General features: G+C 40.2%; 1 protein-coding gene across 1 annotated transcript in view; it reads left to right on the plus strand.

The window, feature by feature from the left end:
* LOC144821751 (uncharacterized) overlaps positions 1 to 13,698 on the plus strand; it is a 1,041,341-nt gene that overhangs the window by 204,372 nt on the left and 823,271 nt on the right. Inside the window, exon 7 of the mRNA XM_078678951.1 lies at positions 13,450 to 13,533. Coding sequence (XP_078535077.1) covers positions 13,450 to 13,533 — 84 coding nt within the window. The remainder of the gene's footprint in view (positions 1 to 13,449; positions 13,534 to 13,698) is intronic.

Genomic DNA, 13,698 nt, shown 5'->3' on the forward strand with positions numbered 1-13,698 from the left:
ACTGCAGAATCATTAATTTCACCAAAGGGATTCTTGTAATCATAAAGAAGTAACCAATCTGCTTCTTGAATTATTCATGTAGCCTGATCACAACAGTTACGTGATAACCACATAGCTATTTGTACAGACAAAACTTCTTCCTTTCTATCTGAACTCCTTCAAGCTGATGATCACTCAACTCCAATCAGCCACTAGGAATTACTTCTATCAAATGCACCATCCAAAATATCTGTTCCTTTCAATCTTAAAGTGCCCTTTCTCCAAGAATAACATTAAGCCAACAATATATTTTAGTCGCACGTCATATCCATTCACTGCTAACCTTGTAACTAGTTTCTAATGATACAGCAATCAACATTGGCCGGGTGATTGACAATCAGGATTTCAACCAATCAAACCCATCAAAATTTCCTTTTATGAGTAAAGGGAAAAACTGCTCAGCTCCAGTCACAAATCCTCCTTTACTTTTCTATTGCCTTCACCACTGTAAACTACACACCTTCCTACACTAGTTTAAAATATTTAAATATATTGGCAGAAAAAAGCTGTAATGGTTACACTCCTGCCTAGGAAAACATATCGACCAGATGAATTTATTTTCTTTCTCTCTGGGAGAACCAACGTAAAATGTAATATGTTTTTGCTGCCTTGGTCATTACTGCTACCAATCCTTTTGAAATCCTACATGACTCTACTCATTTCTGTACCTGTATGAATATCATTTAAGGATCACCAGTGGTAGCATCTACTGCCCTGTGCAACACCTAAACAGGGAAAACACAACACAAACAAAATCCCATACTAATTTAGAAAAATAGGGAAAAATCTAATAAATTATTTGACACCAAAATTACAAAACCCAATCAGTAGAACTGGACCTATGCCTTTTTAAAGTTTGAAGTGAAGAATATCACAGAAAAGGTCAAAGCCCCAACCACAGATATCTAGTTGTGTGAGAGCGAGGCAAAGTCAAAAGTTATAGACGACTGCAGTGGAGTGAAGTTCGGATACACAAAGTGGATTGGGCCCAGTCTCCACTTAACTTCGGACTTAAAAGAGAATTTTAAAAACATGTCTGAGAAGGTAAAGTTCAGCAGGGCAAGGCAGTCTGTTGTGTCAGAGGAGGATGTGTCATCGTTGGGGAGCTGCTGGATTAAGCCACAGTGAAGATATCTCTTTTATGGAAGACGAAAATCTCCAGCTGGACAAATCTGCAGGCTGTGGCTGACAAGGCTCCACGGAGCTGGAGACCCCTTCAGCGAGGAGCCACTAGACAGGATTTACTGCTGAGGAAAATGACATAGCGGGAGCTGCTGTGAAGTCAGGCTGACTTGCAATGCACCTTGGATTGACCAGTGAGCAGGCCTGTTCTATGTCCCAAGTTTTGAATCGGTCTATCTGGGCACTTTTAGCATCACTTCCAAGGGTACAGGATTAGGGTCCACTTTGAGGGTCAGGATTCACTCAGGCTGAGTACAGGTAGGTGTTAAACATGGCTAGATCCGTTTCTGTCTCAGAGGCTCTGATTAGGATTCCACTCAACTAGCCCTTGGATTTACTCTGCAAATATTGGCTTCAAGCAGGAAAGCAGGTCTCAAGCATCAGGCCAGTCTCTGAGGGCACAGGACAGGATTCATGCAGCACTGCAGTCCTCTTGGTGCAGCAGGGCACTCCTCTGAAGTACACAGCAGGCTACAGGCAGCAAGACAGTCATCTGGGAGTCCTTCCGCAGATCCATAAGTGAACTGAAGAGTGGGTTTTGGGGTCCTCTTTTTATACCTGATGCCACCTTTGAATTGGAAGATTCTTTTGGAGTTTTCTCCCTACAGAAGTGTCTGGAATTTGCTGGCTACCTGCCTTGGTCCCAGTTTGTCTGGGGGCGCAATAAGCTAGTGTGAAGTTCTTTGTGTGTGAGATAAGGCAGGATATTAGGAGGAAGCATAGGTCTGTGCATAGTTTCACCACCCCTTCTTGTGGTGTATGGTCCATCTGCCAACACTCAGTCCCTCTATAGTGTGACTGTCAGGGAGGCGTACACAAAGGCCAAATGACAACTACACCCAGTCATGTGACCCAGGCTGCAGGCACCAAATAGTTAGGATAAAAACATGGCAATTTTCTACAAGGGGATTTTTCATAATTGTGACTTAAAATCTGACTTTATAATTAACAAGGCTTTTAAATTACAATTCTTCAGACACCAACCATGGCTTTCCTACCTGCTCCCAATCAAATGTTATCACTTATTAAATGTAATAATGTAGCCTCATGTTATCCTAAGAGAGAGGTGGGCCTTGCAATAGTGAAAAATGAATTTGAGATGTTTTCAATACCAGGACATGTAAAACTTAAAAGTAAATATCCAACCTTTAAAAAAAATGCACCCTTCCCTCTGGCCTGTTTTGGCCCAACCATATGACATATGTATTAAAACAGAGGTTTGGACCTGGCAAGAAGTTTATTGTGCCAATTTGAAATGGCACTTTAAATCTGCACATGCAGGCTTGTTGTTTTAACATTTTGTCCCCAAAGTGTGCTGGGTATGCCCATATGTGGATGCCAGGCTCACTGTGCCCCTGGAGCCATGCTATACCTGGCTAAATAACCCTTATAAGGGTCCCAGTCCTGGCTTGCTTTTGTGGTCTGATTCAGGGAGGACCTGGTCTGGAAGTTTGGGCTGGACTGTTCTCATCAGTAGCAGGATCAAGCCTGATTTGCTTGATTTGCATATGGCTGGGTCCAAACTGATGTGGGATGGTGGGTGAATAATGATGGTGTGGGGAGCAGCCCGAGCAATTGCCAGTGGCTGAGATTAATTCAGGCATTTCATCCAATACCTTGTTATTTTTGCATTACCTTTCTTAAAGTTGCATTTCCAGAATTGTGACGTATAATCTGACATTACCATTAAAGACGATTTTAAATTACATTTTTCCAGATACCAAACATAATATTACTACCGGCTTCCATGCAACAATTATCACTTAATACATGTAATAAGGTAACCCAATGATATCATATAGGAGAGGTTGGCCTCAAGGTAGTGAAAAACTAATTTGTGAGTTTTTCACTACCAGGACATGTACAATTTAAAAGTACATGTCCAACTTTTTAATTACAATACACCCTGCCCAATGGGCTGTCTGGGGCCTGCCTTAGAGTTGACTTGTGTGTAATGAAAAGAGAGTTTAAGACTTGGCAAGGGCATTAATTGGCCAAGTTGTTTTGACAGTTTAAAACTATCAATGGCAGGCCTGAGTCATGTTTTAAGGACCTACTTAAGTCTATGGCACAATGAGTGCTTCAGGACAAATAGTATACAACAATATTACTGCCAGTACTGCCACTCTATTTTAATCTCTACTTTTTTGTAGAACACATTGACCTAAAACAATATGTCATATAGACTTCTCTTTCTGTCTGGAACAAATCAAATTATTTTATTTTATTTATTACATATCAAAAAAGTTTTTCATTTTGTACATTTATATACACATAATTAACATTTGCACCTTATAACATCATAGAGTCAAATAACAACTACTATTTCAACTTCTTATACTCTCTTCATACATTCATACATTCACCATACAACCTTTTCACACATTCTCATTTTCAAAATCTGAAAAATACATGTTGCTTATATTATTTACAAACAACAACCATGGGATATGTTAAACGAATTTTTAAAGGTTCACTATCTTGAAAAAATTCCTAAGGCTGAATGAAGAACTGGTCTACGCGTTTCGAACCCCCTAAATTTTGGGGAGTTCTCCTCAGGACCACGTAGCCTGTCGCTGACTTTCACTTAGAAGAAGAAATGTGTTCTCAAGGTGCCCTTATGTTTTCGATGGGAGATTGTAACTGACGCTCTTATTCTGAAGCGATACCGGAATTCTGTCCTTATGTTTGTGAAAAGCTTGGTCTGTTTAGCGAGAGTGTGGCCGCGGTGTCTCAGTCTGCCGCTCCATACGCGCACACCCCTCGCAGGCACCTTGACCCGTAGACCAGTTCTTCATTCAGCCTTAGTAATTTTTTCAAGATAGTGAACCTTTAAGAATTCGTTTAACATATCCCATGGCTGTAGAGATTAAAATAGAGTGGCAGTACTGGCAGTAGTGTTGTTGTATAGTATTTTGAGGCTTGGCTTTACTGCTCTGAGTCCCAGCCCAGTGGTGGTTTCAGGCCAAATAGTAGCATTTAGCTTGCTGACCCTGGGTATATTGTATCGTTGCGGGGAATCTGTCTGTGCACAGAACTGTGCGTAGGAAACCAGGACCTCAGTGACTTGTAGTGTACCAGAAACTTACCCCAGTACCCAGAACCCCTATACGACTAGCATCAGAGTCTCATTCGTTCTCCGTCCTACAGCGAAGCTACCAATGATTAGGCAAACCAGAACAAACGACTTAGAAAAGTCTCAGGAATGGTGGGAAACAAGAACACTCTTTTGTTTGTATTTCTCATACAAGTCCACAACTGAGTAATCAGAGACACAATAAAGTTTAAAATATTTGTTTCAACTACGTGCTCTAAGATGCAGTATTTTGGCTAACATAAGCAGGCATTCGATTAGAAATAATACTATCAGCATTGTTATAATTCCATAAAACACAAAGGGAGAAATCCTATTATACTGATAGTGGAAACAGGTCATATAGTGCCTTGTGTACCACCCTCCCCTTGCTCGAAGCTAAGTTTTATAATAATAGTAGAAGGTCCCTAGGTTTCAACGGGGAACCCCATACCTCAAAGATCAGCTTAGGTGAATCACATCAAAGGATCAGCCAGCTCTCTTGTAGAAGGAAAAGTTTGTCTCCAAGTGCCGGCAAACATGGCTTCAGTGTAATATTAAAGGCACTCGATTTTCAGCTCCTTGCTGCTGGATGCATGTTATGTCTAGAGCGTGGGCCGATCACATTGAATCAATAGCATAAATTGTTATTTGACCTTGACGCTGTGCGCACAAGCTGTACAGACAGAGGCTGCCGTGTAAGTCTAGGGATGTGGAACACAGACCATTCTCATGTGAAGAAAATCAAGCAAGTTAACTTACAACAACAGATTCATATAGTGTTGTGTGCAAAAGCGGCAAAGTGGCAAAAAATGGCGTTTAAACTACTAACGCAGTTATGGTAACATAGCAATGTGTGCAGGCAGACATTGGTCATCACTACTGTATACCACTTTAATAGGGTGTTCTAAGTAACTGAAATATGCCAATCAGGTATAAGCCAATATTCGGCACAAGCACGTCAGCACTGGTTAGCAGTGGTAAGGTACATAGAGCCTTAAGCCCAACAAAAGCAAATCCTAAAAAATAGGAGGAGTGTAGGCAAAACATTTGGGGGTGTTAGAGCTCCGAGTAAATTTTCCCGATTCATGCCCTTATATAGGTACACTTCACATTGCCCTTATATCGGCATAGAAATCAATCCCTTATTTAGACATAGCCCATGCAGACCAAATACAGGCATGGCTACTTCCACCTGTACCAAACATCACAACAATTTCTTGAAAAATCGGCTCAAGCAGTTAGGGAACTTCCCCTTGCTTGAATATTGATTTGTCCAAGAACTCACGTACTTTGCAAAGAACAACTATTCCCTAGGGGTTCTTTCCTGACGTTATTACGCCCTACTATACGTCAATCTATGGCATTCCTAAACACCTTCAAGGTATAAATATACCTTCACTTGCCATAGCAAACTACAGTGGTTCAGAGCAGTACGACTATCTATTTGCCCGACGCAGCTTGCTACAGCAAGTAGCGAAGGAAGCCGACCCACCAGCTGACGCAATAAACAAAAGACTGTCTTTCTCTCGCTGAGAATCCAGCTCCGGTGTTTCCAAGCTCCCCTTGCGGGGTGTTGGGAAATCGAGTCCTGAGACAGAGATACCAGACCTCCTTCATTCTAAACCAAGGCATGGAGCTGATTAGAACCTAGAGAAACCTTTGGTAGATCTTGGCAAAAACAACTAAACCTATGCTAACACAATACTTACTTCTTCCCGCGTACTAGACTTAGGGTAGGTACATTGGGGTAGGCGTATTGAGAAGCACCAGTTGAGTATTTTAGTCGATGTTATTTATATATGTATTTGTACATGGCTTAGAAATCATACCATGCATTTACAGTATTATTTTATAATACTATTCTCGCTGTACGCATTATACTTTGCAGTCTGCTTAACGATTGTAGCAGTTCACTTCTCTTGTATGAGAAAGAAGACTGTTCAATAAACCTTTTTATTGAAAACGTCCGTTTCTCTACGAGCTCTGTTGAAACGAAGCATGCACGATTGACTGAGTGAAATACTTATCTATTGTTTCCGCGACTCTAGAGATATATTTCTTATTCTTGGGAAACACAGTGTCATGTTTATGCGGTTGTCAGAAACTAATCCCTTCTTGTGAATTCAAGAAAGTTTCTAATGACCTCTGAGCTAGCTGGCACTCACTATTAAGTTTAGTATATACGATAGAGACCTAGTCGACCTCAGTCCTACGTCTAATCTATAGGATATATTATTCCTATGCGCAGAGCCTATTTGGAATATAGGAACTACACTACAGGGGAAAACTGTTTTAAGTCTGATACAGCAAACAACTATGTATAGTAGTACTTGGCACAGAGATTGGAGGGTTCATATCCCTGTCTGCACTGGATATTGTTGTGGAGCTGACTGAGACTCATAGATCAGGTTGCGCTTCCTCCAGTCCCATTGGATTTCCATCCCCATCGTTAATACATGTACTCCATATACATTATAATTAGACAGCCTGATTTATATATTGTCTGTAAACATACTCTGTCGAAACAGGGATGGAGTATCCTAGCAGCCAATGTAATGGTCTGCCTGCCAAATTTATATGCTGGTGGGCCATTGTTTGGCAATGGCAGAGACTAATCTGTCTCTGCCATTGCTAAACTTATCTGATGGAGTAAGGGCTGTCATAGAAAAGGCTAAATGTCTGCCCGCCCAACTTGGGTGGGTGCACATATAGCCCTTTTTTTACTGCCCGTGACTGCTAGGAAAAGCCTGGTGGCAAGGGACAGTAAAAAGCTAAAACGCCCACCTTACCATGGGAAATGAGTCTCATGTCATGGCGAAGGGGGCATTGTTTTGTTTTATTTTTAGAAACAAAAACCCACTTTAGGGTTTTGTTAAAAAAATACATATAGTTTTGAAATTTACTATGCTGCTCCATCATGTTTGATGGAGCTTTACTGCAATGTTCCGATACATTCACAGGAACTGCCTTGATGGCGGTTCCTGTGGAGGGTACTTTATCAGGGGGACTGACTAATTTACTCCTTCACCATACAATACAAGTACAATAATAAATCCGTCCCCTCAGGAGATGGATTGTACTCTGTCGGGGCGACAGAGTACCTGCCTGCTAATTTAAAAAATGTCATCAGTTCCCTCAACACAACTCTTCAGAAAACTCAAAATTGGCCAGCATCCAATCACCTCGAAATAAAAACTCAAAAAGCTAAATTCCTACAATCACCCCACTTAACCAGTCACCTGTCATTGAAGAATGGTTAAAGCATCTAACAGCCATCAACTGCATTTCACAAGCAATTCACTTTGAGAGATCACTGGGATTAACTCTTGCATGCAGAGAGGCATCAGTGCAGCCACCAAAGGAGCAAATCACCAAATGAACATTCTAAGAAAACTAAAACCCTTCATCCTCCCCAATGACTTAAAGCATGCAGTGCAAGTCCTAGCGATTCCCAGATTGGACTATGGAAGTGAAACCCTCTCTGGACTGCCTATATCCAAACTGGCCCCTCTGAGACTCACTCAACTCTGCTGCTAGGCTCATCACCAGCTCACAAAGAAAGATCCACATCGCCCCATATCTGAAATCCCTCAACTGGATCCATTTCAAAGCAAGAATCCAGCAGATATTTGCCTGCATGACACACAAAACCCTCCACTTCTAAACCCCTAAATATCTTGCTCAGAAACTAGAACTCTCTGGTGATTCTAGGTCATCCAGTAACTCTAACATCTTACTTCTGAAACCTTAGAGATTCCACAAGAAGAAAACGTACAACCGATCTTTGTTTGGGATTGCTCCAAGTATTTAGAACACCTTGTCCCTGAAATCAGAATGAATCCCTCAACTGTATCTTTCGAGAAAGAAGTCAAAGTACTCCTTTTAAACAAATGTCTTCCCTAGATCCTAAGACACCCATCCCAATTCCTCAATTTTCCTAATTACTACGGCACAGCCACTACTTTGTGTTTTCGACTTCTCAGTCATGACACTATCCTCCCGTTTTATCAACACTGCATGATCCTGCAGTTTTCTTGATTATGATACTTCTATTTTTACTGGTTTATCTCCTGTGCTCTCTAAACATTGTAAAGCATACCCTTCCTTTCCGGGCATTACATTATCCTGTATTTTTCTTGAGTATGATATTATTGTTATTATTGAGCTGCTCTCTGTATACTTGTAAAGCATTCTGATACCCGCAAGGGTCATGTTTGCGCAGTAAAAAAACAAAAAAATAAAAGAAAATAAATACTTAAAAGGTTTTTCCTGAGGTAAGCCCTAAAGGCTCATCAGGCAGGGCGTATTATATTTAAAAAGTAGGACATGTGCATTTAAGTTTTACGTGTCTGGATATTGAAAAACTTTTAAAACAGTTTTCACTTTTGTAAGGCCTATCTTTCCCCTCGAGTAATACTGGGTTACCTTACTACATTTAAATGGTGTTAACTCTGGATTGGTAGCAGATAGAGTTGTGCTGTTTACCCTCAAAGCATTGTAATGTAAAGTCATCCTTAATGGTAACGTTCAATTTTATGTCATATTCTGAAAATGTCACTTTTAGAAAGGTGGCATTTTCTTGTTCCAACCATCTGTGCCTTCTGATGTGTCCTAGGTCACATGACTGTGGATAGCTCTGCGGTTGGGGTATGTGTAGTGCTTTCAGACAGTAACACAAAGAGTCCTTAGGTGTAGACAAGATGAGGCATCCTGGAAGGATGACTAGGGAAGGGCTGTGCCCAGCCCTACTTACACTTCAAAGGGTTTTACACCTGTACACTCAACAGAACCTAACACCAGACTGGGGGCTGGCTTTGTTATCCCCCGGACAGTTTGGAGCCTTGACAGGTAAAGGGGTAGAACTTTCTAGGAATAGAGGTGGGGGTAGGGCGGGGAGTCCCCACAACCAAAGGCTGGCGCCAAGTATATATATTGAACTTCCAGAGCCACTCATCAGAACATTCCTTGACCTGAGGAAATTAGCAAAAAAGATTGGCCTGCTGCCAGAGGACTAACCTACTGCTTGAAGGACCGTCTTGCTATCTGAGAAGGAAGATTGGACCTGCTTGACCTTCATCCCAGGCTACCCAGAGTGACTTCAAGGGTAAGTTTGTTGACTTCCTATGTGAACTTCAGGGACACAGCAAGCTTCAGAGGCCTCCCTGTAACTGCCCAGCTGGCCTGCTGAAATGGACCTTCCTGGATTTGCAACTGTACCTGCCTGAGCCCTGCTGGCCTCTGCGGGTGTGAGCTCTGACTCACAAGAGGTGCCCCAGGTCCTGCACCCTTGGTTGGCATCACAGGGTATTACTCCTAAAATAAATTGAACATCCTGAAGCTTTGGCTCTTTGCGACCCATTAACGGGCTCGTTTGCGCCAAGTCTCTGCCGTCTATGTTGACCTCCAATGTGAAGTTCCAGTGAAACCTGTTCTTTTTCAACTGTCTTCCACCATGAGCGAAACTCCTTGCACCGGACTTAGAAGATAACTTTTTGGTAGGACTAGCTTCATACGTGTATCCGACCCGCACTCTATCACAGTTGGCCTGAACCTGTTACTTTAGCACAGTCTAGCATGATCAGATGACCGCAAGTGGTGCTTTGTGCTATTAGGTGCTATTTTCACAAAAAACTTTAAAATTGACCATCTCTTGTTTTACTCATTGGATTTTTGTTGTTCTCTTATCATTATATTCACTAACATTTACTCCATTTTTCAAAATTGGTTTGGTATTTTTCTCGTATTGTGTTTTCACTTTACTGCTGTTTGTGTGCTGCCTAAATACATTGCACATTGCCTCTAAGTTAAGCCTGACTGCTTTTGTACCAAGCTACGAGATAGTTAAGCACAGATTAATGTAGTGACTTTTTTGGTTCACCCTGACAGGGATTGTGGTTGTTACCTAAGTGGGCCTTCCACACACCTCAACCAAAATCCCAATTTTTTTCAAAGATGAAACTGAAAATGTTTGCGGCTGTAGGAATAGAACAATAACCAGCGATCCAAAATACATAGCTGTTACATTGGTGTTTACAAATACACTTAACAAAATATTCATACTGTGCCACAAATTGTCTTGATAACATGCAGAAATTACTATCTGAAAACCTGAACTCGCCATTATTCATAATCGGAAGTTAAAATAAGATTAATATTTCATCAAAACTATTATTTCAATAATGCTGCTAGGAGGGCAAGACACATCCACTAGACTGTGCTACAACCCTGGAGTTAGAGCAAACAGCACTTTGATTAAGTCCTAGTAAATTTGTAAATTGCCACTCCCCTGATGTGTCTCGTCATGTCCTTCCCATTTTTCAGGGCCTCCCACCAACCTTTGGTAGGGTTGAACAGCTGTAACGGTAGAACCATCATCAATGCAGCTCACTTTGCCACCTCTTCTTTGGATTTTTCCTCGATAGTGAAGTTATCAGTCCTGTGTGTCTGGTGGATGATCTCTCCCTCTCCTGACAATTCCTTTATCTTCCAGGATACCTCTTTTCGAATACACTCCCCTGTTTCTTGAACTGAGTATTGAATCATGTACTGACTTGTACCAGTTTAATAAAGAATTATATAAAAAAAATAAAAAAAGAATAGTACAAATGCAATTCAACAAACAGCTTATGGTATGCCTGTGACATTGCAATAGCCAGAGTACTAGGCTTGATAACTCATAAATTGTTTTAGCAAAGTTTTACAATTTTAATAATATTGCAATGGTTGTAAGCTCTTGTCAACTTCAGTGATTTTTTCATGTCCTGGGATGTCAACGTTCATGCAACATGTCTTCATATTAAGTTTACGACAGTGTGAGCCAATTTCTGAGTGGGATTTGGATACAGCTCATAAGACAACAGTGTTCCTAATGAAAGGCATTTAGCCTTTAGCATTTAGTACATAAGTTCTGCCATTTTTTTAAACTGAGCCATGCTCAAGTATTTAAAACTAAATTCTATGGTTCCCATCTGGTGCTTTGTTGTCTTATTTTCTCTTACTATGATTCAGAAAACGAAGGATATGTGACATCACTACCTCTGTTGTCACTTGATCCAGCGATCAGGGATCGATAGTTTGCTCATAAACATAGGCCCATTTACACTACCGAACGAATCCCTTCACGCTGGGATTCAGTGTGATGCAAGTTTATACTCAACTTACCAAAATGTATTACAGAACCACCTGCATTTCTCTTTACAATATGTATATGACTGTGGCGATGAATTATATTAGTTGATTAATGGATGCTAAAATTATGTACCTAGTAATAACTATAAAATAATAAAGGCTTAGTATTAAATTCAGGAATGTTTATCGTAAATAATGTGAAATAAAAATGCTCATCAAGTACAGTTACACGACTGCAAATCATAGATCTATCACGGAGAGAAAACATTAGCAATGTATAGAAACAAACTCTTAACAAAATAACATTGCATTGAATGAGTGGATAGGCGAAGAGAGAAAAGTTTCAGAGACAAAATACATTTTCAAATGATTAAGCAAATTTTCAGGAAATTAATCTATAGTAACCCAAATAAGGATACAGGGAAATCTACCCTCAGGCCTAAGGGCAGTAGGCTACTCTAGAAGAGTCGAGCAGCAAAGATTAAGTCAGGAATCAGGAACAGTTAGGCCTCAATCTGGAAACAGCAAACCGACGACAGCGATGATCTCCCGCTAGCTAAACACCAGCCGACCCTTCCCAAAAACACACCCCCCAGGGCACCTCAATTATACCCTAAAACTAAAATGCCTAACTCACATTTGTTTCAATATACTACCAACTCTGTCTCACGTTGGCTAATAATGGGGGCGTTCTGTCAAACTACTCTCATTGTGATCACTTTATTCACTGGTTAATTGTCTTAGACTTTCAGCATTACGACAGATCCTTCTCAGGAAACAACTTTTGAATGTAATCATATTACATATTCTACATGTTGCTAGTCTCTACACTTCCATTGTTTGTTTCTGTCATCTCATGAAGGAAGTTGCACGTTTCCACTTGTTTATCAGTATTTTCCTTTCTGTAACCTTGGCAGACAGTCAGCACAGGGTGAAGGACATTGTCATGCTTTTGCATTACTCTCCTCATTCAAAACCCATTTTAATTCTTTTATTTCTCTTCTAGCAAAGTAAACCGCAAACTGACATGCAGGAAAGTAGGCCCCTGCTTGTATTTTCTACAAGAATCAAACAAAACATTTATTATTTTCATGAAATTAAATTTTATTGCACTAACCCATGCACAACCCGTGTTATTCCTAGCAGAATATTATCAACGTCTACAAAAGCAGCATTAGTCTTTTTTATTATTTTTCTCGAAAGACAAAAGCAACTGCGGCCTTGTTTTCATGCATTACTACACGCATTAGTTTTACACATGCGTATAAGCATTTCCCCTTATTTTAGCATTTATTAATAAAAAATCTTCACAGCACACTCTTAATATATGTTACTGAGGGTTCAATCTGAGCAGGTTTTATGTACGCAAAACCCTGCTCCATCACACTGAAGTGTCAAAGGGATGGTGAAGTCACTTCTATCAATCCTAGCATTTTGATGAATTGACGTCTAAATATTTAGTTAAGTTTATTTGAAACCACCAATGTAACAGCCATGTATTTTGTTTCGCTGGTTATTTTTACATTCCAACGGCTACCATATTACTCAGTTTTGTCTTCATTTATTGTACAGCCAGTGCACTAATATTCTTTTGTTACTGTTATTATTTTAGGGAAATACAAATCCTGGTATGCCATAGACGAGCTTACATAACTGATAACCTGCATATAAATTTTGAAAACACTGCTAGCCAAGTTTTTGATATGCTGGGAAATGCATTCTGCCATTTCTATATATATATGGTTACCCAGATGTCTTCTTGAATGAAGTATTTTGTTGTAAAGGAAAAGGAGTTGTTACAGTCTCAGAAGTAGAACATGGTTCCTACCCTATCTGTCAAGACAAATTAATCTATAGTGTTTCCCAAAGTAAGAACACTATAATGTACCACTTTTATAAACTCTGAGGGTGGTTTGAGAATACAAAGCATGCTTTATAACTTTATTCGTTTTGGACTTCTTCATTGTGCAGTAAAAGGCAACACGCTTTGCAACACCTACTAATATGCTATTTTTATGTTTCAGGAAATCTCTCTTTTGACTGGAAGACAGCGTCCCGCCTCAGTTTTATGCAAATCAGATGTGGAGCTCCTGGTTATAAGCAAAGAGGTAAGAAGCAAGTCATAAAATTTTGAACAGTGCAAAGTGAGTATTGAAACAAGGAACTGTTTCACAAGCACATTTTATATAACGAATCATTAACAAATCGAATAGGTCTGTTTTTTGATAAAAGGGATTATTTGGTCATGGTTGAGGTACTTTGTTATTGTTGTC

This window comes from Lissotriton helveticus, chromosome 2_2 (assembly GCF_964261635.1).
Source record: "Lissotriton helveticus chromosome 2_2, aLisHel1.1, whole genome shotgun sequence".
Taxonomy (NCBI): Eukaryota; Metazoa; Chordata; class Amphibia; order Caudata; family Salamandridae; genus Lissotriton; species Lissotriton helveticus.